We start from the raw sequence: 26940 nt of genomic DNA, 5'->3' as shown, positions 1-26940 counted from the left end.
GTGAAAATTTTCTGGAATAGTAATGATATTTTCAGAACATCATGAATGTACTTAATGCCACTGAATTATATACTTTAAAATGATTAAAATGCTTATACATTTTTACACACACACACAAATTTGGAGGGTATGGGAACCAGACTCTAAGATAGTGTCCAATGATCCCTGCCTCCTGGTATTCATACACTTGTATCTTTTCCAATTGAGTACAGGCTGGACTTAGTCACTTCCTACAAATAGGATAAAGCAAAAGCAGCAATCTATGACTTAAGAGTTTAGGCCATAAAAGAAGTTATAGCATCACTATTTCTCTCCTTTGGATCACTTATCCACCACACTGTGAAGAGCTCCATGGACACGTCCATACAGTGAGGAACTGAAAGCCTGTCAACTGTCAAGACTTCAGCCCCGGGTAACACCATCAATCATAAATGCACCCTTCTTAAATTCCTGAGCCATCACATCACATCACCTGCTCCTGGATTTCTTTTTTTTTTTTTAGGGCCATACTGAAGGCATATGGAGCTTCCCGGGCTAGGGGTCGAATCAGAGTCATAACTGCTGCCCTATGCCACAGCCACAGCAACATGGGATCAGAGCCAAGTCTGAGACCTGCACCACAACTCACGGCAATGCCTGATCCTTAACCCACTGAGCAAGGCCAGGGATCAAAACTGCATCCTCATGGATACTGGTCAGATTCATTTCCGCTAAGCCACAATGGGAAATCTGGCTTCTGGATTTCTTATGCTCAGATACTGTATGAAATATATTGTTTTTTTAAGTTGCTAAATTTTGGAATAATTTGTTATGTAGTAACTGATTACAAATACCAGAGGTGGGGCTGAGGAAAAGACATTAAAGCAAGAGTCGATGTATCATAAAAGAGAATAAATAATCACAAAATGCTAGTGTGTTCATCACCAAAAATATCACAAAATTTCACATTTTACAATTTTTAAAAAGTTTCTCAAGTGAGTCACTTGCTGTGTAGTGGAACAAGAGAAGGAAATGTCAATCTTAAGAGACAAGAAAACTGAGCTCACAAAGGATACCAAGATGGCTTGAATTGATTTCATTGGCATTAAAAGTTTTTATTTGGAATTTAATCCACAATCTATACAAGTTATTTACAAGGCATGAAAATGGAAAACAGCACAAAATACAATTGAGGTATAAGCTAAGAGCACAGTATGTCATGTTTCAATAAATATAATTCAAAATTTGTAAACTAAGTGACCAGATAGATGAGTCTTGTTTTATAGTAAAACCATATAAAATATTTATTTCATGTGAGGTAGAGGACAGTTTTGTGTGTCATGTAATGCAACCAACCACAGCAATTTTAACCATAAAACTGTACATCATTGGCAAAATTTAAATTGAATTATGGTCAATGTAGTCAACAATTTGTTTCAACAGTAGCACAACAGATCTTTCATTTACTGCCTTCACAGATGAGAAATTCAGAAATAATTTAAGACTACTGTGTTGGCTTAAAAATTATCAGGATAAATAAATACTTCTAACAGAATGGTTAAAAGCAAGTATATTTTATTTCTCCCAAACTATAATTCCCCCAAAGGTGTTCAAGATTTAGCAATTCTTTTAGTAGGTTTTTTTTTTTTTAACTAGAACTACTTTAAGTATGCTGTGCTTTATTTTCAAGTGAGGTATCTATATTGAAGAAAAAATCTTATAAATTTCTTTTACATTCAACTAACTTAATACACTATTTTGTTTTCTGGGCTTAATTTTTATATTTCAGTTTTTACATTTGTTGACTATAATTCAAAAACAGTAGCACTATATGAGACATTTAATTCTATCACTAAAGAAACAGGCTCCAAATTGCATTATGTAGTTTAGAAGCCATTTAAATGGGAAGATTTTACAAAAGGGGAAAAAAAAAAACTGTCCTTTAAACAAGATGCAATATAGAATACCCATACGAATTTCCTCCAATAATGGAAATGCTTAAGTGTCTTACACTAGAAAAAAAAAAATTTAAGCTGTTTAAATTATTCAATCTCACAAATGTATAATACAGCAGTAATGTGTCCCTTATTGCTGACAGCTTCAGTAAAAACTAATAACAAGTAGTTCCAAGCACAGAAATAGATGTACAGTATGAGCACAACTTTTCATTATATTAATTTTTAATGTCCTGTCGTGCAGATTAAATGCATAAGAGCAGATAAAAATGAGGATTCTTCCCTAAGCAATCAAAACATAAGACATTGAGAAAAAAATTTTAGAAACTGACCAAAAACCCTCAGCACCAGATTTACTATGACTTTTAGGGAAATACCTTGAGCATGTTCCATATTACTCAAATTTCCTTATCATTTTACTTTCCTTCAAATAGAAGCCATAGGTGTGCAAATATATTGGTTGTTGTGTCATGACTTCTAAAATATATGGATAACCGGCAAGTATCACTGTACTCAATCTATCACCTCTACTTATTAGAAATTGGTTGTTAATTCAGTATGTACAAATTATTTCATTTCTCAACTGGTAATATATTAAATGTTATAAAATTAGTTTAAGAAGCATAAAACATCTGAACTCTCCTGGACACAGAAATTTAAGCATAAGAATACGCTTTAAAAAACTAAAGCACAAGCCAAACTTACACTGTTGGTCAAATCCTTTCATAGTGTTACAAGTTGCATTTGTGAAATCAGGGTTGGTTAGAGTTTCCTCATTGACAGCAGGTTTTACGTTTACTATATTTGATTTAGTACCTTTTTCTCAAAACGTTTAGAGTATAGAAACTATAATCACCCAAACTAAACTCCACTCATCACTCAGTAAACTATTATTTCATCTTTTCTTCCTTTTAAGTGTGCTCTAGCACTTTTGATAGGCCGTTCCTTTAACGCAGCTTTTTAAAGTGAATATTTTTATATGTTTCTGAAAAAGAATAATGAAGTCTGAGGGAAAAATCTGTTTGCTTGATGAATTGTGGTACACAAAAACTAACAATGAAACAAACTTTAAGCTAGCAACCAACACACAAAATGAGCATGCAAAGGATAGAGAATAATTATATGGATAAGGTATTTTAAGCAGAGGACACTTGTAAAGAATTTCAAAGTCTCTCTATTTTCAAGCTATGTGGTACAGTTTAACTTAAAATTACTTTTAACTAGAATAGGCATAATATTTACAATTGACTAAAAAAAACTATTTTCAAAGAAGTTAGACAGAAACCTATGGCACACCAATGTATCTTCAGGAAAATGAAGACTATATAATATCATGTGGCAAGTTTCCCCTATGTGAAGGACTAGAAAAAATAGTTCTTTACTCAAGAGTTTATGATGACTTAAAGGTGATTAAGCATTGCTCAAAATTTTTTAATATTTCAAAGATTAAGCAATTTATTTTAGAATCTTTGAGTTGAAACTTAAGTAAACTTATCATTTAAACTAAGTAACATAGTAGATTTTGAGTAAATTTGAAAAATAAATGAAACTATATGGGCTTGAGTTTTATCTTCCAAAAAGCTTAGCTATGACACAACTAATTCACAACTAAAATGAAACTGTATCATAAAATGTCTTTGTGATTTTTCTTTCTCTAGATAGAGATAAATAAAAGGTATTAGGAGGGTATATTGTTTTTAATTTTTGTTTCTGTATGTCATTTTAACATGTCTTCCTCCTTGAGGAGATTCCAAGAATCAACAAATTAAATTTCAGGGTAAATACAGTAAAATTTAAATGGAAAATAGAAAATACACATTTAGACCATACTCTAGTAAAGAAACTATACTTTGGGAAGTACAAAAATTCTTTTAGGATATGTAAGTACCATTAAGCAAAATATGAAAATAACTGGTTAAATGATAACCTACTTATTTTTGAAGTTCTATACTAAGTATCTATCATCTATGATGGGAATAGTAAATAACCTTAATCCTAACTAATTTATTTAAAAATAAATTTAGCTCTCAAGTAATTTTATATAGTACCTTACACAAGAACAAAACATAAAATTCATGGGATAATAATGTCAATTAATGGTAGCTTCAGGAAACTTTCTTTAAAAAATGCATTCTAAGAATTTTACCTAGAATCTTTTAAGCCAAGAATTAACTAATATGAAATTTGCCCTTAAAGAATGACAGGCTTTTCTGTGCAAATTAAAAAAAAAGAAAAGTGCAGAAGTAGTTGCCCCTCCCCCCCAAACTATGGCATTCCTGTCTTCTAAAAATTATCTAAAAACCGTTTAGTAGCAGATAACTAAACTTCCCTATATTAACCTGTCATATACTACCAGCTGACTGTAAATTTCTGATTTTGATATTAAATAGTAACTGAAAATGGTCCATTCGTGCAAATTTTGGTTAAGACAACATTTAAACATACAAAAGTCCAAAATAACCTTCAAAGTGTTTAATATTTTACAATGAAAGGAAAACAAATCTGTCATATAAATTTCAGTAAGACCCACAGCTACATATAAAAACTGTACAGGAAGATTATGGATTGTATAGAAACTGATGTATATCGATGGTATCAGTTTTTATCAAGTACATTAATATTTTCATACCACTATTAACAACATAAACAAAGTCCAAAAGTATTACATTTTATTCCCTCTTCTGAATTTGCTGAATAAAAGTTTTTTCTAAATATAACCACATTTAAACAGAAAGTCTAATTTTAACTGCTTCTTGTATTTAGCAGCCGTATGTAAGAAAGCATGTTATCCTTTCCCACAGGGTGTGCTATAAACTCATCAGTGAAATTCCCCTACTGACAAGGTGTCTCTTAAGAGACACTCAATAGCAGAGAACTAGTGGAAATTCATTCCACAATATGAACAAAATAAAAGCAAATTTTGATTATAATAATGAGTATACTATAACAACTTAGAAAGGAGATTGTTAATGAAAAAATGGAGATTCTACTCCTTGAGTAGTTCTATATATGAAATATGAAGCCACCTTTGTATCTAAAATTCAGTCTGAAATATGGATAACAAAGTTGACCACAATTATTGTACATCACACGATGCAGCTTTTAAAAAGTATGCAACTGCTAAATTTGCGTTAGAAATATAGTCGGATAATCTGACAGTTGAAACTGTAGAGTATTGTTACCAAGCTGGTTGAAAAAAAGTATAAAGAAACACATTTTCAATCATTTGGAAAATGTAAAAATTTATGTACTAATATATAATCTCTTCACTTTCTCTGCTCTACAAATGGATAGAATGCTTAGTTATTTTCATGCAGATAAACTGTTCAGAATTCAATTACCAAAGCAAACAAACAAACAAAAATAAACCCTGTTGGGAACACACAGATGAATCTCTTTAAAGATTTCTATTCTTTAGCAGTCTTTGATGATTTCAAAATTTGCAGCTTTAGCTCTTTTATCATCATCTCTAACTTCTGTCTTGCCTCCCGTTCCTGTCTAAGTTCATCTTGGAGCTCTTGCCTGTCAGCCTCAGCGTGGTCCAACCTCTGTCTCAGTTCTGCCAGCTGTGTGATTTAAAAGACTGTGTCAGTTCTCATTCAGTTGTTTTTTTTTTTTTCCATCTATTCCTCATATCATGACAAAACCTACTTTCAAATTACTTTTTACAAAATGAACTATTTCATGCATGCTACAAACACATGAATATCTAATATTATTAATCTGACTTTGACATTACCTTAAAATGAGGGAAAAACAAAGAGTCAAGAGAACTGAACACCTAGAGCACTTTCATTATGCCCTACACTTGAGTACACCTCTCATCGCAGCCTACTCAGTCTAAGAGTTGTTTGTTCATCTTCTCCAAGTTGACAGCTACTATTCATTTTTGTTCCAGTGCTTATGAACACAGAGGACAACAGTTCATGTTCGTAAATTCATTGATTTGAAAGCCCATATACTACATTAAAATAACATTACATTTGATATTCAGACAGCTAGGGATTAGCAATTTGGACAACTAAACTACAGAAACCCAATAAAGTTTTATTTAAAGTAATAAAGCAATCAAGGTCAAAAAATCATCTTGAAAGGAATTCCTGTTGTGGCGAAGTGGAAATGAATCTGACTAGTATCCATGAGGACAAGAGTTCTATCTCTGGCCTTGCTCAGTGGGTTAGGATCCAGCGTTGCAGTGAGCTGTGGTATAGGTTACAGAGACAGCTCACATCCCACATTGCTGTGGCTGTGGCATAGGCCAGCAGCTGTAGCTCCCGCTGGACCCCTAGCCTGAGAAATTCCATATGCCGTAGGTGTGACCCTAAAAAGCCAAAAAAAAAGAAAAAAGAGACCTCCCAGAGATCCCTGGCCCCTTCCACAGATAAAAACATAGTGAGAAGACTTCATCTATAAACCAGAAAATGGGTTCTTCCCAAACATGAAACCTCCTGGTGCCCTGATCCTAGACTTCCAGTCTCCAGAACTGTGAGAAATAAATTTGTGTTAAAAAAATAAAAAATCTTGGATGATATGGCATAAAGTTATATTTAACAGAATTATCTATTTTGAAATCTAGCCTAATGAGCTTGACAAAAAGTAATTTCTTTAATGGAAAAAGTAACAGCTTCAATTTCCACATTGAAAGGGCAACACTACACAAACTGAGTAATTCTTACCTGTGCTGCATATTCAGCCTCTTTATCTTTTTCTAAATTTGAGTCACAGGTACATTTTTGCTTCATTACCTGCTCTAATTTTTTCTCTAAATCTTTCTGTTCAACGTAAAATTCTTCCATTCTTTGAGCATGTTCATTCTGCAAAGATTCAAGCTCTTTCTGTAAATTCTGCTGTTCTTCAGTGAGTTCCTTCATAGCTTTTGAACTACTCAACATTTCAACTTCCTGTAATTTAAAGAATCACAATACAATTTTTACTTTATTTCATCATGTTAAAGTTTTCAATTCAGGAAAAAAGAGGACAGAAAATATATAAAATTCAGTTATATCAGATTTCCCATTGTGGCGCAGTGGCTAACGAATCCGACTAGGAACCATGAGGTGGTGGGTTCGGTCCCTGCCCTTGCTCAGTGGGTTAAGGATCTGGCATTGCCGTGAACTGTGGTGTAGGTCGCAGACACGGCTCGGATCCCGCGTTGCTGTGGCTCTGGTGTAGGCCAGCGGCTACAGCTCTGATGCGACCCCTAGCCTGGGAACCTCCATATGCCACGGGAGCGGCCCAAGAAATAGCAAAAAAAGACAAAAAAAAAATCAGTTATATCAATTCTATATAAAAGTGATTATCCTGAAAAACTATTTTCTCTAAAAATTTAAAAGTATATTAATCTTTCTTATGAATGTAAAACAATAATCTTAAATGCATTTGCACCATCTCATCTTGACTTTTCCTAAAAATATGCAAAAGTATCTTTTCATAATGGACTATAATTTAGACAACATTTTTACCATCTGAAGTTGTTGCTTCTTCTGCAAAATTGAGTTCAGTTTTTCCTGTTGTTTTACATAAGTTCTCATTACTTCTTCCATGATTTTTCCCTTATCATCCTCACAAATGACATCTTTGACAAGAAGTGGAGATGAAGCTGCAGCATCACAGTCATTTCCAGCCTTGCTTGCGTCTCTGGCTAAACAGCAAGTAGTAGACTCAGGTTTCTTTTTACTTGTAGAATTATTTGAGACTGATGGATCTTGAGAAGCAAAAATGAAGTAACAAAGTATGAATATCACTCCATTAAAAAGACACTAGAACAATCCATAGATGAAATTAAGAAAATAATTTCATTTACAAATGAAATAAAAAAATACTTAGGAATAAATCTAACAAAAGTAGTACAAAACTTGTACAATGAAAACTACAAAACATCATTGAAAGAAATAAAAGACCTAAATAAATGGAAAAGCATCCTATGTTCATGGATTGGAAGGCTTAATATTTTTAGGATGGTATAGTGATCTGAATTTCAGTGACCTCCAAATTCATATGTTGAAATCCTAACCCCCAATGTGATGGTATTAGAAGGTGGCACCTTTGGGAAGTAATCAGGTCATAAGGATAGAGCTCCCATGATGGGATTTATGCCCTTATAAGAGAGACTCCAAAGAGTTCACCCACCATTTCCCATGTGAGGACACAGTGAGAAGACACAGCCTTCTATGAACCAGAAAACAGGTCCTTGCCAGACCAAATCTGCTAGGGCACTTATCACAGACTTCCCAACCTCTAGAACATGAAAAATAAATGCCTGTGGTGTAAGGCACCCAGCCTATGGTATTTTTGTTATAGTAAATAGACTACAATAACTGGTTATACTCCCCAAACTGATCTACTTTTTCAATATAACCCCTATCAAAATCCCAACTGGCTTTGTGGCAGAAACCGACAAGCTGATTCTAAAATTCCTATGGAAATAAAAGGAAACTAAAATAACCAAAACAATCTTAGAAAAGAATAAGAACATTGGAGGACTCGCAATCCCCAGTTTCAAAGCTCATTACAAAGCAACAGAAATCAAAACTGTGTATAGTACTAGCATAAGGATTAAGTCCAGAAATAAACCCATATTTTTTACAGGCAACTGGTTTTCAACAGGGTGCCCAAATAATTCAATCAGAAAAAAGTAGACAAGGTAGTCTTTTCAATAAATAGTGTTGGAACAACTGTATCCACATACAAAGAGTAAGGTTGAACTTCAAACTGTATGTAAAAATTAACTCAAAATGGATCACAGACTTAAATGTAAGAGCTAAAACTCAACTGTTAATCTCCACGAACTTCCATTAAGCAATGGTTTAAAAGATATGACACCTAAAGAAACCAAAGAAATTAGTTGGACTTCATCAGAATTTAAAACTTTTATGGGGTTCCCATCATGGCTCAGTGGTTAACGAATCTAACTAGTAACTATGAGGTTGCGGGTTCAATCCCTGGCCTTGCTCAGTAGGTTAAGGATCCTGCGTTGCCGTGAGCTGTGGTGTAGGTTGCAGACGCGGCTCGGATCCCATGTTGCTGTGGCTCTGGTGTAGGCCAGCAGCTACAGCTCTGATTCCACCCCTAGCCTGGGAACCTCCATGTGCCATGAGAGCAGCCCAAGAAATGGCAAAAAGACAAAAAAAAACAAAAAACTTTAGCGCTTCAAAGGACTCTGATGAGAAAGTGAAAAGACAACTGACAGAATGGCAAATGGCAAATCCTACAGCTGATAAAGGTCTAGTACTCAGAATGTATGAAGAACTCTTACAACTCAAAAGTAAAGAGATAAAAAACCCAATTTAAAAATAGATAAAGGATTTCAATAGATAACTCTCCAAAGGTGATTTCCAATGTCCCATAAAAACATGAAAAGATACTCAGTATTATGAGTCATTGAAGAAATCCAAATCAAAACTATGAGATATCACTTCACAACCACTAGGACAGTGATAATAAAAAGACAAACAATAACAAGTGTTGGCCAAGATGTGCAGAAACTGGAATTCTCCGAGGCTGCTAGTAGAAATGAAATGGGTATGGCAGCTTTGGAAAGCAGTTTGGCAATCCCTAAAGATATTAAACATAGAGTAACTATATGACCCAGCAATTCCACTCCTAAATATATACCTAAGAAAAATTAAAACTCTTGCATAAGTGTTCATAACAGCATTAGTTGCAACAGCCAAAAAGTAGGTACATTCAAATGTTCATCAACTGATGAATAAATGAACAAAATGTAGTATATTCGGGAGTTTCCTGGTGGCCGAGTGGTTAGGAACCGGCACTTTCACTGTTGTAGCCTGAGTTCAATTCCTGATCTGGAACTGAGATCCCATGTCAAGCCACTGCATACAGGGAGTTCCCATTGTGGCTCAGCGGAAACAAATCCCACTAGGAACCATGAGGTTGTGGCTTCAATCCCTGGCCTCACTCAGTGGGTTAAGGATCTGGCCTTTCTAAACAGACAGTTCTCCAAAGAAGACATACAGATGGCCGAGAAACACATGAAAAGATGTTTAACATCACTCATTATTAGAGAAATGCAAATCAAAACCACTATGAGGTACCCTCTTACACCAGCCAGAATGGCCAGCATCAAAAAGTCTACAAACAATAAGTGCTAGAGAGGGTGTGGAGAAAAAGGAACCCTATGACACTGTTGGTGGGATTGTAAATTGGTGTAACCACTGTGGAAAGCAGTATGGAGATTCCTCAGAAAACTAAAAATAGAAAATTTGCTAAAAATTTGATCCAGCAATCCCACTCCTGGGCATCTATCCAGAGAAAACCACGACTCACAAAAACACATGTACTCCAGTGTTCACTGCAACACTATTTTCAATAGCCAAGACATGGAAACAACCTAAATGTCCATCCACAGAGGAGTAGATCAAGAAGATGTGGTACATATACACAATGGAATATTACTCAGCCATCAAAAAGAACGAAATACCAGCATTCTTAGCAACATGGATGGACCTAGAAACTATCATGCTAAGTGAAGTCAGCCATACAATGAGACACCAACATCAAATGCTTTCACTGACATGTGGAATCTGAAAAAAGGACAGACTGAACTGCTTTGCAGAACAGATGCTGACTCACAGACATTGAAAAACTTATGGTCTCCGGAGGAGACAGTTTGGGGGGTGGGGTGATGTGCTTGGGCTGTGGGATGGAAATCCTGCAAAATCAGGTTGTTATGATCATTATACAACTACAGATGTGATAAATTCATTTGAGTAATTAAAAAAAATATAAAGTTAAAAAAAAAAAATCTGGTCTTGCCTTGAGCTGTGGTGTAGGCTGCAGATGTGTCTCGGATCCTACACTGCTGTGGCTGTGGTGTAGGTCAGCAGCTGTAGCTCCAACTGGACTCCTAGCCTGGGAACCCCCATGTGCCATGGGTGCCGCCCTAAAAAGCAAAAAAAAAAAAAAGGCCACTACATACAATGGCCAAAAGATAAATAAATAAAATATATCCATGCATACAACAGAAATGTTATTAATCCATAAAACGAGAAGAGGTACTAATATATGCTATAATATGGACTGAGAAACATTATGCTTAGTAGAAGAAGCCAGACAACAAAAGGCCACATGTTGTATGATACCATTTACATGAAATGTCCAGAACAGGCAGATCCGTAAAAATAGAAAACCGATTAGTGGTTGACAGAGGTTGGGGAAAGGGGAGAAAGGAGAGTAACTTCTACTGAACTACAGGGTTCTTTTTGAAGTGATGAAATGTTCTGAAATTAAATAGTTGTGATCACTGCCCAAGTATGTCAATTTACTAAAAACTACTGATTTCGGAGTTCTCATCGTGGCGCAGTGGTTAACGAATCTGACTAGGAACCATGAGGTTGCGGGTTCGATCCCTGCCCTTGCTCAGTGGGTTAACGATCCAGCGTTGCCATGAGCTGTGGTGTAGGTTGCAGACGCGGCTCAGATCTTGCGTTGCTGTGGCTCTGGCATAGGCCAGCGGCTACAGCTCTGATTCGACCCCTAGGCCTGGGAACCTCCATATGCCGCTGGAGCGGCCCAAGAAATGGCACAAAGACAAAAAAAAACAAAAAAAACAAAAAAAAAAACCTACTAAATTGTACACTTTAAAAGGGTAAATTTTATGCTAAATGAATTATATCAATAATTTTAAAAGTCACTAGAATTAAATAATTTGGGAAATATACTGCAAGCATGGTATGATACATTACTAATTATTGTTTGCCATGTTTAAGTCCAAGGAAAATTGAGTTCTAAAAATCTCAAAATTAAAGTACAGAAAACTCCCTCAAGAATCTCAATTATCTATGAAAACAGTTATATGACTAGAGAAGTCTTCAACTGCTCTGAGTAAGCTGAAAGAACTATCCTTGCCTAAGCTATAAGCAAAGTCTGCAACTATACAGGGGGTAATATAGGCAGCATGTGAGCAGACACGTCTTGTTTGGTCTACAGCATTTTAGAAGGCACTGTAACTATGCAGCTTTTTTCCTTAATGTCCAGCCAGCATTCTGTATTCATGCCATCTGCCTGGCTCCCACAGTTATGAGTTTTCAATTCTTACTTATTCCATGACTAACTTTCCCTGAGTCCTATACCTAACTACTTACATACACTTGTGGGTTGTTGTTTTTGTTTTTGAAGTACAGTTGATTAAATTAGTTTCAGGTGTGTAACACAGCAATTCAATATTTTTATAGATTATCATATACTTCCCATATTATTAAAGTTTCTCAGTTCACAGCAAATTACAAAGAAAAATAAGGACATTCTAAGAAACCTGACAGCAAAGAAAAGGCAGGAGGAAGAAAAAATAATCAGAAAAAAATCACTTGCAGTATGTAATCATCTAGCCTATATACGAATCTCATCAGCCTCTATGGCTATCACCATTCTAGAGAAGTAGAGCAATTGAGGTTCTGTGGAGACACTCAAGAGTTTTTAAAGGTTGTATTTTTTTTTTTTTAAGATAAAAGCTTCAATATCTATAGAAAATTCTCTTAAATAGAAATCCTCTTTGAAAACGCTGAATAAATGTGTTTATTAGATACTTGATTTTAAAAAGATTATTTCTGCATACTTACCTAAGCGACTATATAATTCTCTATTTGTTTTTAAATCCATTTTTTCCTGTTCCTCCAGTGAGACATCTGGATAAGACACTGTTTTTGGATGCTTCCCACTACTGTGAGGCTTCTCTGACTGTCTTGGTATGGATCTACTTGCTTCTGTCTTTGTGACCTCTTTAGGCTGGGATACAGCAGAAGTAAGCGAAACATTTGGGGCAACCACTTTATCACACATGTATAAGTAGTAGCTGAAAACAAGGAATGGCACAATGAGATACATACGACATTTAGGTAAGAAAACAAAATATATCACCATCTATTTCTATTTCTATGGTTAAACAATTTTTCTTTTTTACCAAAACAGAAGACTCAGAAAATAAGGATCATAGAAAGGAATTCTTGAAAAAGTTGAGGCAGAAAATGAAAAATGATGAGGTTATTTTTGTTATTTTGCAAAAAGTCATTTCTAAGCATTAAAGAGATACTCACTGGAAAAGAAAATCAGTCTCTTCTCCTTCCCCCTCAAAACTATCTGAGAACTAAAACCATAAAGCATTTTACAGAGCAGTTCAATAGCCCTGACTGACTAGGTAAGCTTTATGCCATAAAGAAAACAGACCATACACTACTTTGGAGAACTATTTCCTTTTCTGCCACCCCTCCAAAGCAAGAAATCCTTGCTCATCGCTGGGAATGAGACTGATTCAGTCCCACACTGCACGGCTATGGCCTGATTCACCCAGTGAGGACCTCCCAGGGCCCTTCCTATATATACAGCTCAGGGAGAGAACCAGCATTCTGCATGCTGCCCAGCTACTGGGCAGTCCTCCTTAGATCAAATCTCACAGAGCAATCTTCTGAAAATACTTTGGTATTTCCTACTTGATAAAAGTGCAATAATAAATCAAAGGAATAACTACAATTTTGCTCAAAGCTCACATAAAATTGCTCAGGGAGATTATCTGAGAGACTCATGGAACAAATTCGAGCTAGATATTTTATGATTAACTATAATCTGCTTAACCTTTAGCCAAAAGATTCAACCATTTTAACTAACCTAACACTTCATCCTCTGAACTCTATAATCTCCTCTTATTTCACATTTTCTTTGTATAAGATATCTATATTGATCCTCTTTGCCAATCACATGAATTCTGAGAATGAAAACTCAGTATTCTGCTAAGAAAACTGACAGGTTTAATACTGCCCCAAAACTTCAAACTACATTACTTCAAATGTAATAAAAATAGAAGGAACTACGCAAATGGAAGTAAGACTAAGATTCCTCATCACTGGGCTTGGGGAGATATAAATGTACAGCTAAATCTAGGATCAATAAAGAAAAAGTTTATAATCTAAGATGCATTTTTATTGAAAATAAGAAAATTGATTTCGAGGGGTGTGGTTATTATGAAAACTTCTAAGTTTCAAAAGTTTTTTTTAAAATATCAAAGAGCACACCATACTCTTGATTTACCTCTTGAAGGGAACTAAGGAAATTAAAAGAAAACTTTCATTTTTCCACTTTGGGATAAAAAGGAAATGAACTATTTCCAAGAAAAAAAAACAAAAACAAAAACACAGAAACATAGAGAAAAGGTTAATTCAAATATTCAACACAATTTACAATTCATTTCATTAACAAAAACACCTAAAACTATATAATGAATTCCCACGGCCTAGAATAGCACCTGACACATGGATGTTGAATGGATGAATGGACAAGTTAATACCCACTCACCTGGGATGTAAAAATGAATGTGTCTGAGAAACATGGTCACCTTCCTGCTTTATAACTGGATACCATGACTGTAATTCCATTCCTGGTGATGCATCTATCTGTAGAAAAATGTAGAAGGGGAAAAGTTTATTGAAGAAAGATGTAATGGTTAATTTTATGTGTGAACTTGATATAGCCATAGGCTGCCCCTGAGAACACTGACTAATAAAGAAGAATTACGTTACTTAAGAAACATTTTATTTTAAGGCAGTCTTTCCTTAAAGTAAAATGTCTAATCACTTCAAACTCAGAGACTGCTACATGAATTACCCCATAACAAGAACCGTATCTGCATGCATATTAACATGCATTACCAGAAATGATTTCACCAAATATCATACTTATGGAATCTATTTTTTAAATCCATTTTAAATAATAGTACTCTACAAATATACAGCATTGTAAGTTTTGATTCTTCTTCTTGCTGCTACAATAAGTTGGAATATACCCTATCCCTATAGTATTTCTTAGCACATTATTTTAGATGAACATTCTACAGCTGTAAGTACTTTGTCAAACTTTGAAACCATTTTGTCTGTTAACACTTATCACTAAACCGTATTTCCTTATGAATAGGAAAAGCTCTTTTAGCCCTGAAGGATGAACTGTACCTGAAAATAAAGGAAAAGGAAAAGGTAACTGGCTACTTAACAAACATCAACCTCCACGTTTATAGTATAAAGTTTATATTCTTCTTAATTCTAAAAAATACCTCATTACATATGTGTAATTATCTCCATTTTACAGATCAGAAAACTAGGTTCAGAAACTGAGAAAGAAAAGAATAACCTGTGATTACTAACTTCCTCATTTGGTTTGTTTTTATATTTTATCTCCCCTCACATACATATTGGTAGAAGATCAGCATTTTTGTTAAGAATTACTGGACAAGTAATTTGAAGACTAAAAAGACTACACGACTACAGGGAAGAGAATATATTTTGAAAGGATTTAAGAGTTGAGTATTCAGTGAGGGCCTCTAGACTCTAAATAAGGGCAGAATTTGTTTTAAAACCTTCCAATCCTGATCAAGTATTCTAAAGAAGTTCAAAATCTGGGGCAAAATCATCTGCTTATTTATAAAATAAATCAATCGTTTATTTACAGTTTCTCAGTCTATAACTTAGTTCCACTAAAAATTTGAAAGGGAACTGACTGCTGGCAAAAGAAACAGTGATAGATGCCAGGTGCCAGCTGACAGCCTAAGGAGAGAAGAGAATTAGACATAAACATGAAAACTGATTCAAAAATTGAGACAATCTGAGGGCTTTATCATAGGCCAGGGCAAATATATAATATATATAATATATCTCAATTGTTCCCTACCCTTATCACAACAGAGTAACTGATGTTTTCAAAGTCTTCAGTCAACATGACATAGTTAAATTATAGTCTATATTTATACCATGTATAAATAGTATACTATATACATATACATACCATACACATACCACTTAGAAAGATTGAAAAACCATTTAAGACATTTTAGAATTCATAAAAAAAAGTTTTTAAAAATACAGTTAGTACTGAATAATTTCATCTAGAAAACTCACTTAGAACATTTTTCACCCCAACATTGTGATAAAACAGGTGTTAATTAGCATGGATAAGCTCAAACAAATCAATGAAATATAAGATCAACTCAAATTGAATGAGAATTTCCTTTTTATTTTTTTTGTCTTTTTTTTTTTCATTTTTGCTATTTCTTGGGCCGCTCCCGCGGCATATGGAGGTTCCCAGGCTAGGGGTCCAATCGGAGCTGTAGCTGCCAGCCTACGCCAGGGCCACAGCAACACAGGATCCGAGCCGCGTCTGCAACCTACACCACAGCTCACGGCAACGCCGGATCGTTAACCCGCTGAGCAAGGGCAGGGACCGAACCCACAACCTCATGGTTCCTAGTCGGATTCGTTAACCACTGCGCCACGACGGGAACTCCTAAATTTCCTTTTTAAAAGTCATCAGTTAAACTCATTATTTAGAAAATAAAGAAAGTGACACTTTAAATCAGTTTTATACCTGAAAGAATCCTGGATATACTGTCCGAGAAATCTACTGTTTCTAATTTTTTAAATTAAAATTACTAAAGATTGATTTACATATTTAAAAGTTTTTCCTATTATGATATCTGTAATCTCAGACCTTCAGAAGAACAAATTCTAAACTTCTTCAGCCAAAGATCTTGCCTTAAACTGTGACTCAATTTTGATCAAGTTCATTTCAAAACTGTACAGCTTGCTATGTGTTTTACTTTTATTGAGGACCCACTCAGTATAGCTTTGCTTTTACAATGTCTTAAAACTTCAAGTGCCACCCTGAATAACCACTAGCACATTTGTTTCTCTTTAAACATCTATCCTTCTCTAATTTCTGTCCTTGTTGTTTCCTATTCACCAACCCACTAAGAGAGTCACAGAAGAGGGGTTCTAAAGAAGCCTTCTTTAAAGATCACCTAGCACATCCTCTAGTTCATGTCTGAATTTCGTATACAAAATCCCTGACAAGAGGCTACCTGGCCTCTGCTTGAACAGCAGCTTGAGGTCAAGGACTGTCTTCATCACTTTTGTATTTTCAGTACTTAGCACCATGCCTGGCAGGTAGTAGAGACTCAATAAATATTTGTTGAATGAATTCTGAATGACAGTATAGATCATTAATTCCCAGGGTGGCCTTTTTTAAGGTTACTCTACTACCCTGAAACTCACTAGTCAGTCTCTCTCACATTTAAAACTCTTCTGTTACAAAAAGTACCAAAGAATCCCAACAGTCTCTGGGACGTATTTTGGGAGATCAGATCTACAAATTAAATAATATAAATGATGAGGAAATGTACAACACTAACCATGATACAATGTTGGGAGTTAATTTTACCTAATACGCTGTAGTAAGCCGCAAACACATTTATAGTTAGGATAACAAATTATCCTGTGTGTTAAAAACAATTAAGAAAAGCACATATTATACAACAGAACATTCGCAAGCATGACAGATTTTCTCATCTATTCTGCATTTGTGGCAACATACAAATTAGGTCTTCCAAAAAGAACAATATAATGAAATGGCATGGCAGTAATGCGGCTACTGATCAGGAATAAAAATGAGACACCAAGATAGGAACATTACCTTTTCTCTACCTTTCAATAAGAGAATAATTTATTCCCTCATGTATTTAAACATTAAAATAGAATACATTACATTACTTGGCAAAGAAGAGAAGTAGATCACTCAGTAGCCTAAGTTAGAGCTTTAACATTTTAAAACACTTTTATCGCCCAACTTCCCCATCATTATCTACCAAAAAATGAAGAGATGGCATCCTCATCTGAAATACGTAAGAAAAATTTCAGACATATGATTTCATTCCAAAGGTTCTTTTTCTAAGTTGTAAAACAACAAATAACATCTATGAAAGCAATATTTAAACAATCCCAAAATGTATAGGAGTTAATTTTAAATAAGTAAAAATTAGGAAATGTTTTATGAAAGTTTCTCTAAATTTCAACTTAACTGTTATATATGCATGACCCTTTAATAACCAGACTTCCTAAAAAAGAATCATTGCATTTTGATAGATGCTTATAATCTCACACACAATGACAAATAATTTATAAAATTCAATTTCATTTACAAAAATATCAATAAGCATTTTTGTAACTTCCTAGTTACAAAAGCAACCACACCCATCAGCACTATCCATATACAAACATTCCAATCTGCACTTAAAAAAAAAAAAACCTAAAACAAAATTCAAAACCCTTTAAAATTTCGACTTAGTCTCAATAATAAACTGTGCTTTTTGTTTGTTTTTGCTTTTTTAGGGCTGCACCTGCACCATAGCATAAGGAAGTTCCCAGACTAGGGGTCGAATCGTCTAATCAGAGCTGCAGCTGCTGGCCTACACCACAGCCACAGCAATGCCAGATTCTTAACCCACTAAGTGAGGCCAGGGATCAAACCCACATCTTCATGGATACTAGCTGGATTTGTTTCCCTGGTGCCACAAGGGGAACTCCCATAAACTTTGCTTTTAGATGGATACCTAGTTTTTAATTACACTCTCAGACTAATATTATGATCTTTAAGTCCTAATGACAAACATTGATGAGCTAAAGAAATCAAGGCAATGCCTCAAAGTATGGTAGGATTTTAAAAATCCTTGACTCCCCAAAAGTCAGAAGTAAACCTTTTTTTAAAAAATGTGGAAAAAGGAGTCCCATTGTGGCTCAGTAGTACAAACCCAACTAGTATCCATACAGATATGGGTTCAATCCCTGGCCTTGCTTGGTGAGTTAAGGATCCGACATTGCCATGAACTGTGGTGTAGGTCGCAGACGCTGCTCAGATCCCAAGTTGCTGTGACTGGGGCATAAGTTGGCAGCTACAACTCCAATTTGACCCCTAGCCTGGAACTTCCATATGGTACAAGTATGGCCCTTAAAAAAAGAGGAAAAAAAATGGGGAGTTCCCGTCGTGGCACAGTGGTTAACGAATCCGACTAAGAACCATGAGATTGCGGTTTCGATTCCTGGCTTTGCTCAGTGGGTTAAGGATCCGGCGTTGCCATGAGCTGTGGTGTAGGTTGCATACGCGGCTCAGATCCCGTGTTGCTGTGACTCTGAAATAGGCCGGTGGCTACAGCTCCGATTCGACCCCTGGCCTGGGAACTTCCACATGCCGCGGGAGCACCCCAAGAAATGGCAAAAAAGACAAAAACAAAAAAAGAGAGAGAGAGAGAAAAAGTGGAAAAAATCATTTTTAAAAATAGAATTTATAAAGACAATTTTTACATTTTGGCACTTATAACACAATAAGCATACAAAGGGCTAGTAGATTGGTAAATTTCAGCCTATCCTCCTACAATAGTGTTTATACAAGAAATAAAATATAATGCATATTAAATACACATTACTTTGTACAAGTCAAATCATTTTCAACAAATCGTTAGCAACCTTACAAAAATATGACTGAATACATAGTGAAGCAACAAATCCTTAGGTATAAAGAAGTATATATATTATGCAAATATACCTTCCAGGTTCCTCTTACTGCGTATAATACTAAGACATTCAAGTGGTCATAAATGATTTCAGAAGGACACAAAAGACACCCTACCACACAGCTGCCAACAACTACTGAAAGAAACTGAATCTCTCAAAATAGGATCAGGTTTCCTCAATACCTCCAACATGCTGTGAATGAGTGTTTCAACAACTGAAACAGGAGTAGTGTTACAAGGCAGCAAATAGCTACTTAAGAGATTTTAAGGCTTAGTTTCGTGCCTTATTTCATTGTAATTATTAGAATTAATGAACCTAACGCAAAACTAGAGCAAATATGATCTAAACACCTCCACTAACTTATCAAAGATGGATCTGCAGGAATCAGAGCAAGTCTGCTGCTCCTCCACACTGCAAGATCATACCACCTACCTCACAAAGCCAATTTTAGATTTAAAGTGCTTAAAATGCACGTAGGAAAAGCAAAGGCTCGTGTTCTTTCTTATAAAGTACAACTCTCATTTTAAATCCTTCATGGAAACAAAGCCATGTAAAGTCAGTAGTATGGTATCATTCCCTTTAAAACTTAAAGGCAACAGGACAAACTGATAAATTCCTGTTAATTCCTGGGACTTTAAAACTTTTTTTTCTTTACATTGGAATTCTATGGTGTTCAATCACTTAATATTGCAATTACTTGGAAATTTCCATGTCATATACATCTTTTCACTAAAATACTTGCCAAAAGTTTTAATTTATATAAATCTAAGGTTTTGAGTATCACATTTCAACATATATGCTTTTAAAAAATTATGACCTCAGATTATTTTGGCCTTCAGCTAATATAAATTGACAATATCAAAAGGTAAATTAACCTAATTTTCTGTGTGCAATATACTGCATTTTTAAATTTTACTCTATTTCATGTATTTTTAAAAAGCTGGTGACCCACTAAATTGACTTCTTTGATGTTATCCTTCCCACCCTTCTCAACTCAGGTCCTCAAGAGAATTAAGCCCAAATGCTGCAAAGCTTCCATGACATACACTAAATTAACATCTCTCCAAAGCATTTAGAATGGTACTATAAACCATCCTCTCTATAGGGCTAAAATCTCCTCCCTTAGAACCCCAAATGAGAAAGGCTACATGGGTGACAAACTGCAATTTGATAAACATTGCTCTTAAGTGCAATGTCCTAAAATTTGTCCCAAAGTATTATTTCAACCGTTAGTCCTAAATTAATAACGTGTGCTCTGCAGATGCTTTTGCACAAATTTACAAAGCATTATGTATGGAAAGGAATAAATTCCAATGGTAGTTATCACTCTGTGGTGAAATTATGAGGAAACTGTTTTCTTCTTTGTACTTTCTTAGGAGTTACTATAATGAGCCTATATTGTTTTCATAATCATACCAAAAGAACTTTTTCAAAATGGAATAAAAGCCCAAGTATTATACACCGAAATGGTCTTTAGTTTAACTTTTGTATTCTTTGTCCCCATAAGATAAACAAAATATGCACCTTCAAGGCTATTTGAAATTTCAAAATTCAATACCACATATAAAAACAAAATACTCTATTGCTTTAAAACTAAAGCTGTTTTCTTCCTTAAAAAGTCACTGGTAGCTTTCTAGGGCTACTAAGACTTTTTATTCAGTTTATCCAAATCTTCATTAAGCATCTACCATATTCTACATTCAGAAACTAGAAGATGGGAGTTCCCGTCGTGGCGCAGTGGTTAACGAATCCGACTAGGAACCGTTAGGAACTAGGAGGTTGCGGGTTCGATCCCTGCCCTTGCTCAGTGGGTTAAGGATCCCGCGTTGCCGTTAGCTGTTGTGTAGGTTGCAGACGCGGCTCGGATTCCAAGTTGCAGTGGCTCTGGCATAGGCTGGTGGCTACAGCTCCGATTTGACCCCTAGCCTGGGAATCTCCATATGCCATGGGAGCGGCCCAAGAAATAGCAAAAAGACAAAAAAAAAAAAAAGAAAGAAAGAAACTAGAAGATGAATTCCTGCTTTAGAGAGCCTTCATCTAGTATTTACACACATATTTCTGTGACCCATTTCTAAGTCTAAACATCAAAATGAGTTTTAAATTAACATTCTTTCATTCCTCTTTCTGCCTAACACAGTTCTATACTTTAGGGACAGAGGCAAACCATACCTTAAAATAAGGATTATGGTTTAATTATATATTTCTTTATGCTTTTTGTAATCAAATAAAATCCTTACATTATTTTAATATACATGTGTAATGTATATGCAACATATATGAAGCCTCAACAGATGAAAATTCTACATATGGACAAACAGAAGTGTAAGCCATTACTAGTTCTACACCTTTATTTGAACAAACTGAGTTCTGGCTCCACATTTTCTACTCTCAGAATTCTAAAGGGATTGAAATCAACCCAGCTCTTGATTTCTTCCTTGTTCTCCCAGTGGCATAACAGATGCATAGCTCTGACAACACTATTGGCTGATGACACACTGATTCAGGCCTATCCTTTTTCTTTTCTTCCTTGAAGTTTCTGAATTTTCTTCTATTTCTCAGACCAAAAGGATAAAGTTTTTTTTATCAGAGGGCCTTCTTAAAATGCTAATATTTTTCAATGTTTTACTATTTTTTAATGGAAAAAATATAGACTATATTTCATAAACCATAAGGGGGCACTATTCCCAAAGCCATTCTAAAGATTTCACTGAAATGCCCTTATATTTTATAACAAAACTGTTTCGTACTTTGCTTTTGCATGCTTCATTTTGGTAAGTAAAGGAATATCCAATTAGTATAATTATTGTATACAAACAACTAAAAGTGAGATACATCTGACTTATAAATCAAGAAAATACTTGAGGAAAAGGAAAAATCCCCAAATACGTATTAATAAATATTTCCATAATAGTGAGAAATATCTTACTATTTTTCTAGACTCTTAACTTCCAAAATACTTTTAAAACCTCTCATTTGATCAGTTGTCTTATTCAACACTTTATTTGCAAATTACATATGTTTATTAAAGGTGAAAGCATCATTAAAAAAAAAAAATCCCAAATATTCTAAAATGTAATACAGCATTCTCTTCCAAAAATTTATTCAATTAAAAAAAAATTTCGGGAGTTCTTGTTGTGGTGCAGCGGAAACAAATATGACTAGGAATCATAGGTTTGATCCCTGGCCTCACTCAATGGGTTAAGAATCCAGTGTTGCAGTGAGCTGTGGTGTAGGTGGCAGACGTGGCTCGGATCTGGTGTTACTGTGGCTGTGGTGTAGGCCATCAGCTATAGCTCCAACTGGACCCCTAGCCTGGGAACCTCAATATGCCAGCGGTGCAACCCTAAAACGATCAAAAAAAAAAAAAACTTTATTTTTCCTGACTAACTCTGACATGCCAGGTACTAAATTATATTCTGGGAAAAAAAAGAAAAGAACCTCTAAATTCATTAAGACAGTTATTAATTTTATAAAGTTAGACATAATTACTCATACTGGTCCCTTACATGAGCACAAATACTTTGTTTCTGACCTTATTGCCACTTGATCAAAATGTATGCTAATCAAAAAATGCAAACATGCCTTTAATGTAACAAATCACTATCAAATCTACCACAATTATTACTGGTAGACATTTTGTCCCAACAATTCGTTGTAGTTATCCATCCTCTCTAGTATATTTCTTTACCTCATTTAGGTTTGTACTAAGAAACACATTCCTAGACAAAAGTAATAGCTTACAAGAGGGGAGAAATTTTTTGTATTATTATCACTATTCCAATGACCTGCAGAAATGATGAACTGTAGGGATAATACAAAACTAGAAAAAGTGAAATGTTTCATACATTTTAAGAGCAAAACTTTTAAGTTGATACATTTAAATTATCTATTTACATCATAGATAATCCATAGGATTTTTTTCCTAAACAGAATAAAAACTATATTATTTTACTTACCTAAGAGTAGTCATGTCTAAATGCTAGGAATCTTAAATTCTAACTTCTAAAAAGATGTAAGGGCACAAACCATCTTTACTTAGAGAAGTGGAGATTGTCAGCCACATGCTGTAACAGTAAAGAATCACCTATAATGGTATTATCAATTGACTACAAATGGGCTTTTCTACTATACTTGAAAATAATCTTAGGTAAACGTGACCCTTCAAATTTTATTTACAAATGATCAGTTTTTTTGGCAACCTTTTTTCCACAGAAAGAAATTATTCAAAAAAATCAGAATTTGGTCAAATAAATAATATCTACTGAAGATCTGAAAAAGAATCAAGAACATGATATTCTTGCATATATTTATGTACTGTAAAATATAATAACCAGTTTTAATAAAAATATAAAAACTCAAATGATATGAAGAGATAGTTTGATTAACACCATTTCTCAAAGCAACCGAAGCAGATCTAAAATCAGGTATTATTTCTTGCGGCAACCCCAGTAAAGAAAAGTTCAAAATACTATACCTCTGGTGTCTACCAAGAATAAAGTCAGTTCTTCACTTAGAACACTGATCTTAATACCACTTATTTCTCCCATCTAAACATAGCTCCTAACTATGCAAAGTAAATGTAGTTTTTAGCTATGCAAATAGTTTGGTAATCATTACTAATATAATTTCCATCCTTAGAAATAATGTAACAGTTGCTACATTTCAAACAACTACCTAATGAGTTTGAAGGGTTTTTTTAAAATAAAAATACTCTGACTACATTAACTAAATATATCAAATTACGTTAGTATTCACACTAAACATACAGTCCTTTAGATTGGAGGTTAATATATTTGGCATATTCCATAATTTTTTTAAAAAAATCTGTTTTGACTTCTTAAAATGAGCTTCCTCTGGATCTATTTGGTTTGTTTGGCAACCAAATCCGTGATTCACAGAAGATAATGAAAAATGTTCCCCACTCAAGGACTTTCTCCTTGCCCACTTCCCAGTCAAATATTTTAGTCTATATAAAGTTAATCGAGAGGTTAAGTACTATTACACTAAGGTAAGTTGAAAAGAAGAGTGAATGTTTCTCAAAATTCAGTTTTTGCTACTGAGTTTGCTTTAGGGAAAAGCAGTGAAAATTACTAGACTTGAAGTCATAAGACATGCATTCAACTCCCGACTCTACCACCTCCAATTACACAACCAGGAGGACGGAGCCCATCTGGAACTGGCTTCTCATCTGAAAAACCTTGCTCACAGACCTTCAAAAAAGAACCACTTTACAAAGTTCTGAGGAGTAAATTTCCAAAATGTGAACTGATAAGCATGTATATACTACACATGAACCCTCAAAAAACTTTCTTAAAGGTTTGATTACTGGAAATTTCCTTAAATTGCCTAAAATTCCATGAAATTGAAGAAAATACCAAAACACCAGTAACACTGTAGCAAATACTGCAAAAAACTTCACTTTCCTCATATAAAAACCAAATTCAAATGAATAAATTCTGAGACAAATAAGACTACATCCAGATGAAGGATGGTTTCAATTTTAACCAAACCCTAGCACATTCAGTTTCTGTGAAGTAAATTCACCTTTTTTTTAACCTTTATCATAGTTCTCAGACATTTTTTTCTCAAAAATATAGAGCAGTAATACTACATAAAGTAATTTATCCCAAAAATGCTTATGTCAGAGCAATCAACATTGGATCAAGAACATCTGGCAAATAATGTGGCCACCTGTGGACATGTAAAAGTAGAGCTCCTGATTAGGTTATGGCAAGGTATCATAAATATCAAAGAGGGGAGTTTCCACTGTGGCTCAGCAGTGAAATCCACAGGGATGTGGATTCGGATTCCTGGCCTCGCTCAGTAGGTCGAGGGTCTGGTGTTGCCATGAGCTGAGGTGTAGATTGCAGACTCGGTGTAGGCCAGCAGCTGCAGTTCTGACTGGATCCCTAGCCTGGGAACTTCCATATGCCACAGGTTCAGCCTTAAAAAGACATGTATGTTTGTATGTATGTATCAAAGAGGACATTTTGAGAATATAGATAATTCTAAGCACAACCTTCAGCATGAGATCAGGCCAGCTGGAAGCAGGTTCAGCAATGTGAGAACTGGATTGAAGTCAATCCTGCTTTAAAATCAGTTAATAACTGCACCTGAACAATATAAACTTATCTAGTAGCCACAGGCAAGGAATTTCAAACAAGAACTGACCCTTTAGAATCAGCAAATAGCAAACTACCCTGAATTCGAATCTGAAATTTTCTTCACTGGGCTTCAAAAGCAAATCACTGTCTTAAAACTATACAATGACTAAATTTCCCTTAAACTCTGAACAGCACCCTATGAAAGCACAGGACACCAAACCTTAGGTTTTTACCCAAGTTCTAATCTTGATAAATAACCTTAAGTCATTCAGTACACTTCATTTCTTCTGTGAAGTTGAAAGGACAGAGATTACTTCAAGAAATAAAAGGTAACAGTGAAAAAATCAGATTCTTAAGATGAAACAGCCAGCCTTCTGTAGTACCAGTCAAATAAAATTCTATATGCAAAACTGCTTAAGAACATTGCTTGCTGCATTTTAAACACTTAGTGTTAGCTATTATACTTATTTCAATCAACTAGGAAAATATTTAAAAACCTGATCAACAAACTGAATATTTAATAGCCTAAATCTTGTCTATTAGCCAGGCGTTCAAACTCTTATAATGAAGATACTAGTTTATTTATTTATTTTTGTTTTTTTAGGGCCACACCCTAGGTATATGGAGGTTCCCAGGCTGCATCTGCAACCTACACCACAGCTCACAGCAACACCAGATCCTTAACCCACTGAGTGAGGCCAGGGTTCGACCTGCGGCCTCATGATACTAGTCAGATTTGTTTCCGCTGAGCCACAACGGGAACTCCAAAGATACTAGTTTCGCTTACTAGTTTCCCACTTTAGACAACAAAGTGGGAAAATAATGTTTAAAATTTCTTTGCTGATAGGGTTTTATATTAATATTTATTTAATCTAAAATAATATTTTCTTTTTCTAGCTGTCATAATTTTTTTGGCCACGCCGGCAGTATGTGGAAATTCCCAGGCTAGGGACTGAACCTGTACAACAGCACTGACCCAAGCCGATGCAGTAACAATGCCAGATCCCTAACCTACTGCACCACAAGAGAACTCCTGTCATAATTTTTAAAGTTATTCCATTCTTTCAAAAAAAAAAACTTGGTGACTAGAATCACAAAGTCCTCAAATAAATCTGTCTTTTGCATTTGTTTCCAATATTGATGAAGTCTGAATATTCAATTATAGAAACAATGTCAGAAATCCTAAATGTATCTTTGGAAACTGCTGTTTGGAGCCCACCACCAGAATTGTTTTGGCTAGCTATTATAACATTTGCAAATAGAGATAACACCAAAGTGTAAATTATCTTGAGTCCTAGGAAAACAACAGATTTAGTCATCAAAAAGCAGGATGTGTGAAAAAGAAAGAGGATGTGGCTTGAGAAAAAAGCCCAAAATCCTCCACTCCCTGGCTATATAATCTTGGGAAAGACAATTGATCTTTCTGAGCCTCATTCTCTTTATCTGTGAAATGGGAATAACCCCACTTCTCTCAGGAGGTTGTTTGGACGAACAAATGACAACACACAAAGGAAAGCACTTTATAGCCTAAAATGTGTAACATAAACATATTACATAGATCAG

The 26940-nt window shown here is 34.9% G+C and overlaps 1 protein-coding gene across 3 annotated transcripts in view; it reads right to left on the bottom strand.

Moving 5' to 3' along the window:
- Positions 1-1069: 1069 nt before the first annotated feature.
- Positions 1070-26940, bottom strand: part of SKIL (SKI like proto-oncogene) — a 29556-nt gene continuing 3685 nt past the window's right edge. For 2 of the 3 annotated variants that reach the window (XM_047786369.1, XM_047786378.1), the window contains 5 exons: positions 14238-14335; positions 12512-12744; positions 7397-7638; positions 6611-6835; positions 1070-5500 (listed from right to left, as the gene is read on the bottom strand). In XM_047786369.1, coding sequence (XP_047642325.1) covers positions 5342-5500; positions 6611-6835; positions 7397-7638; positions 12512-12744; positions 14238-14335 — 957 coding nt within the window. In that variant the 3' untranslated portion in view covers positions 1070-5341. The remainder of the gene's footprint in view (positions 5501-6610; positions 6836-7396; positions 7639-12511; positions 12745-14237; positions 14336-26940) is intronic. The other variant, XM_047786388.1, reaches the window with a different exon arrangement.

Source organism: Phacochoerus africanus, chromosome 1 (genome assembly GCF_016906955.1).
Source record: "Phacochoerus africanus isolate WHEZ1 chromosome 1, ROS_Pafr_v1, whole genome shotgun sequence".
Classification (NCBI taxonomy): domain Eukaryota; kingdom Metazoa; phylum Chordata; class Mammalia; order Artiodactyla; family Suidae; genus Phacochoerus; species Phacochoerus africanus.
This window is presented reverse-complemented; position numbering and strand designations above follow the sequence as displayed.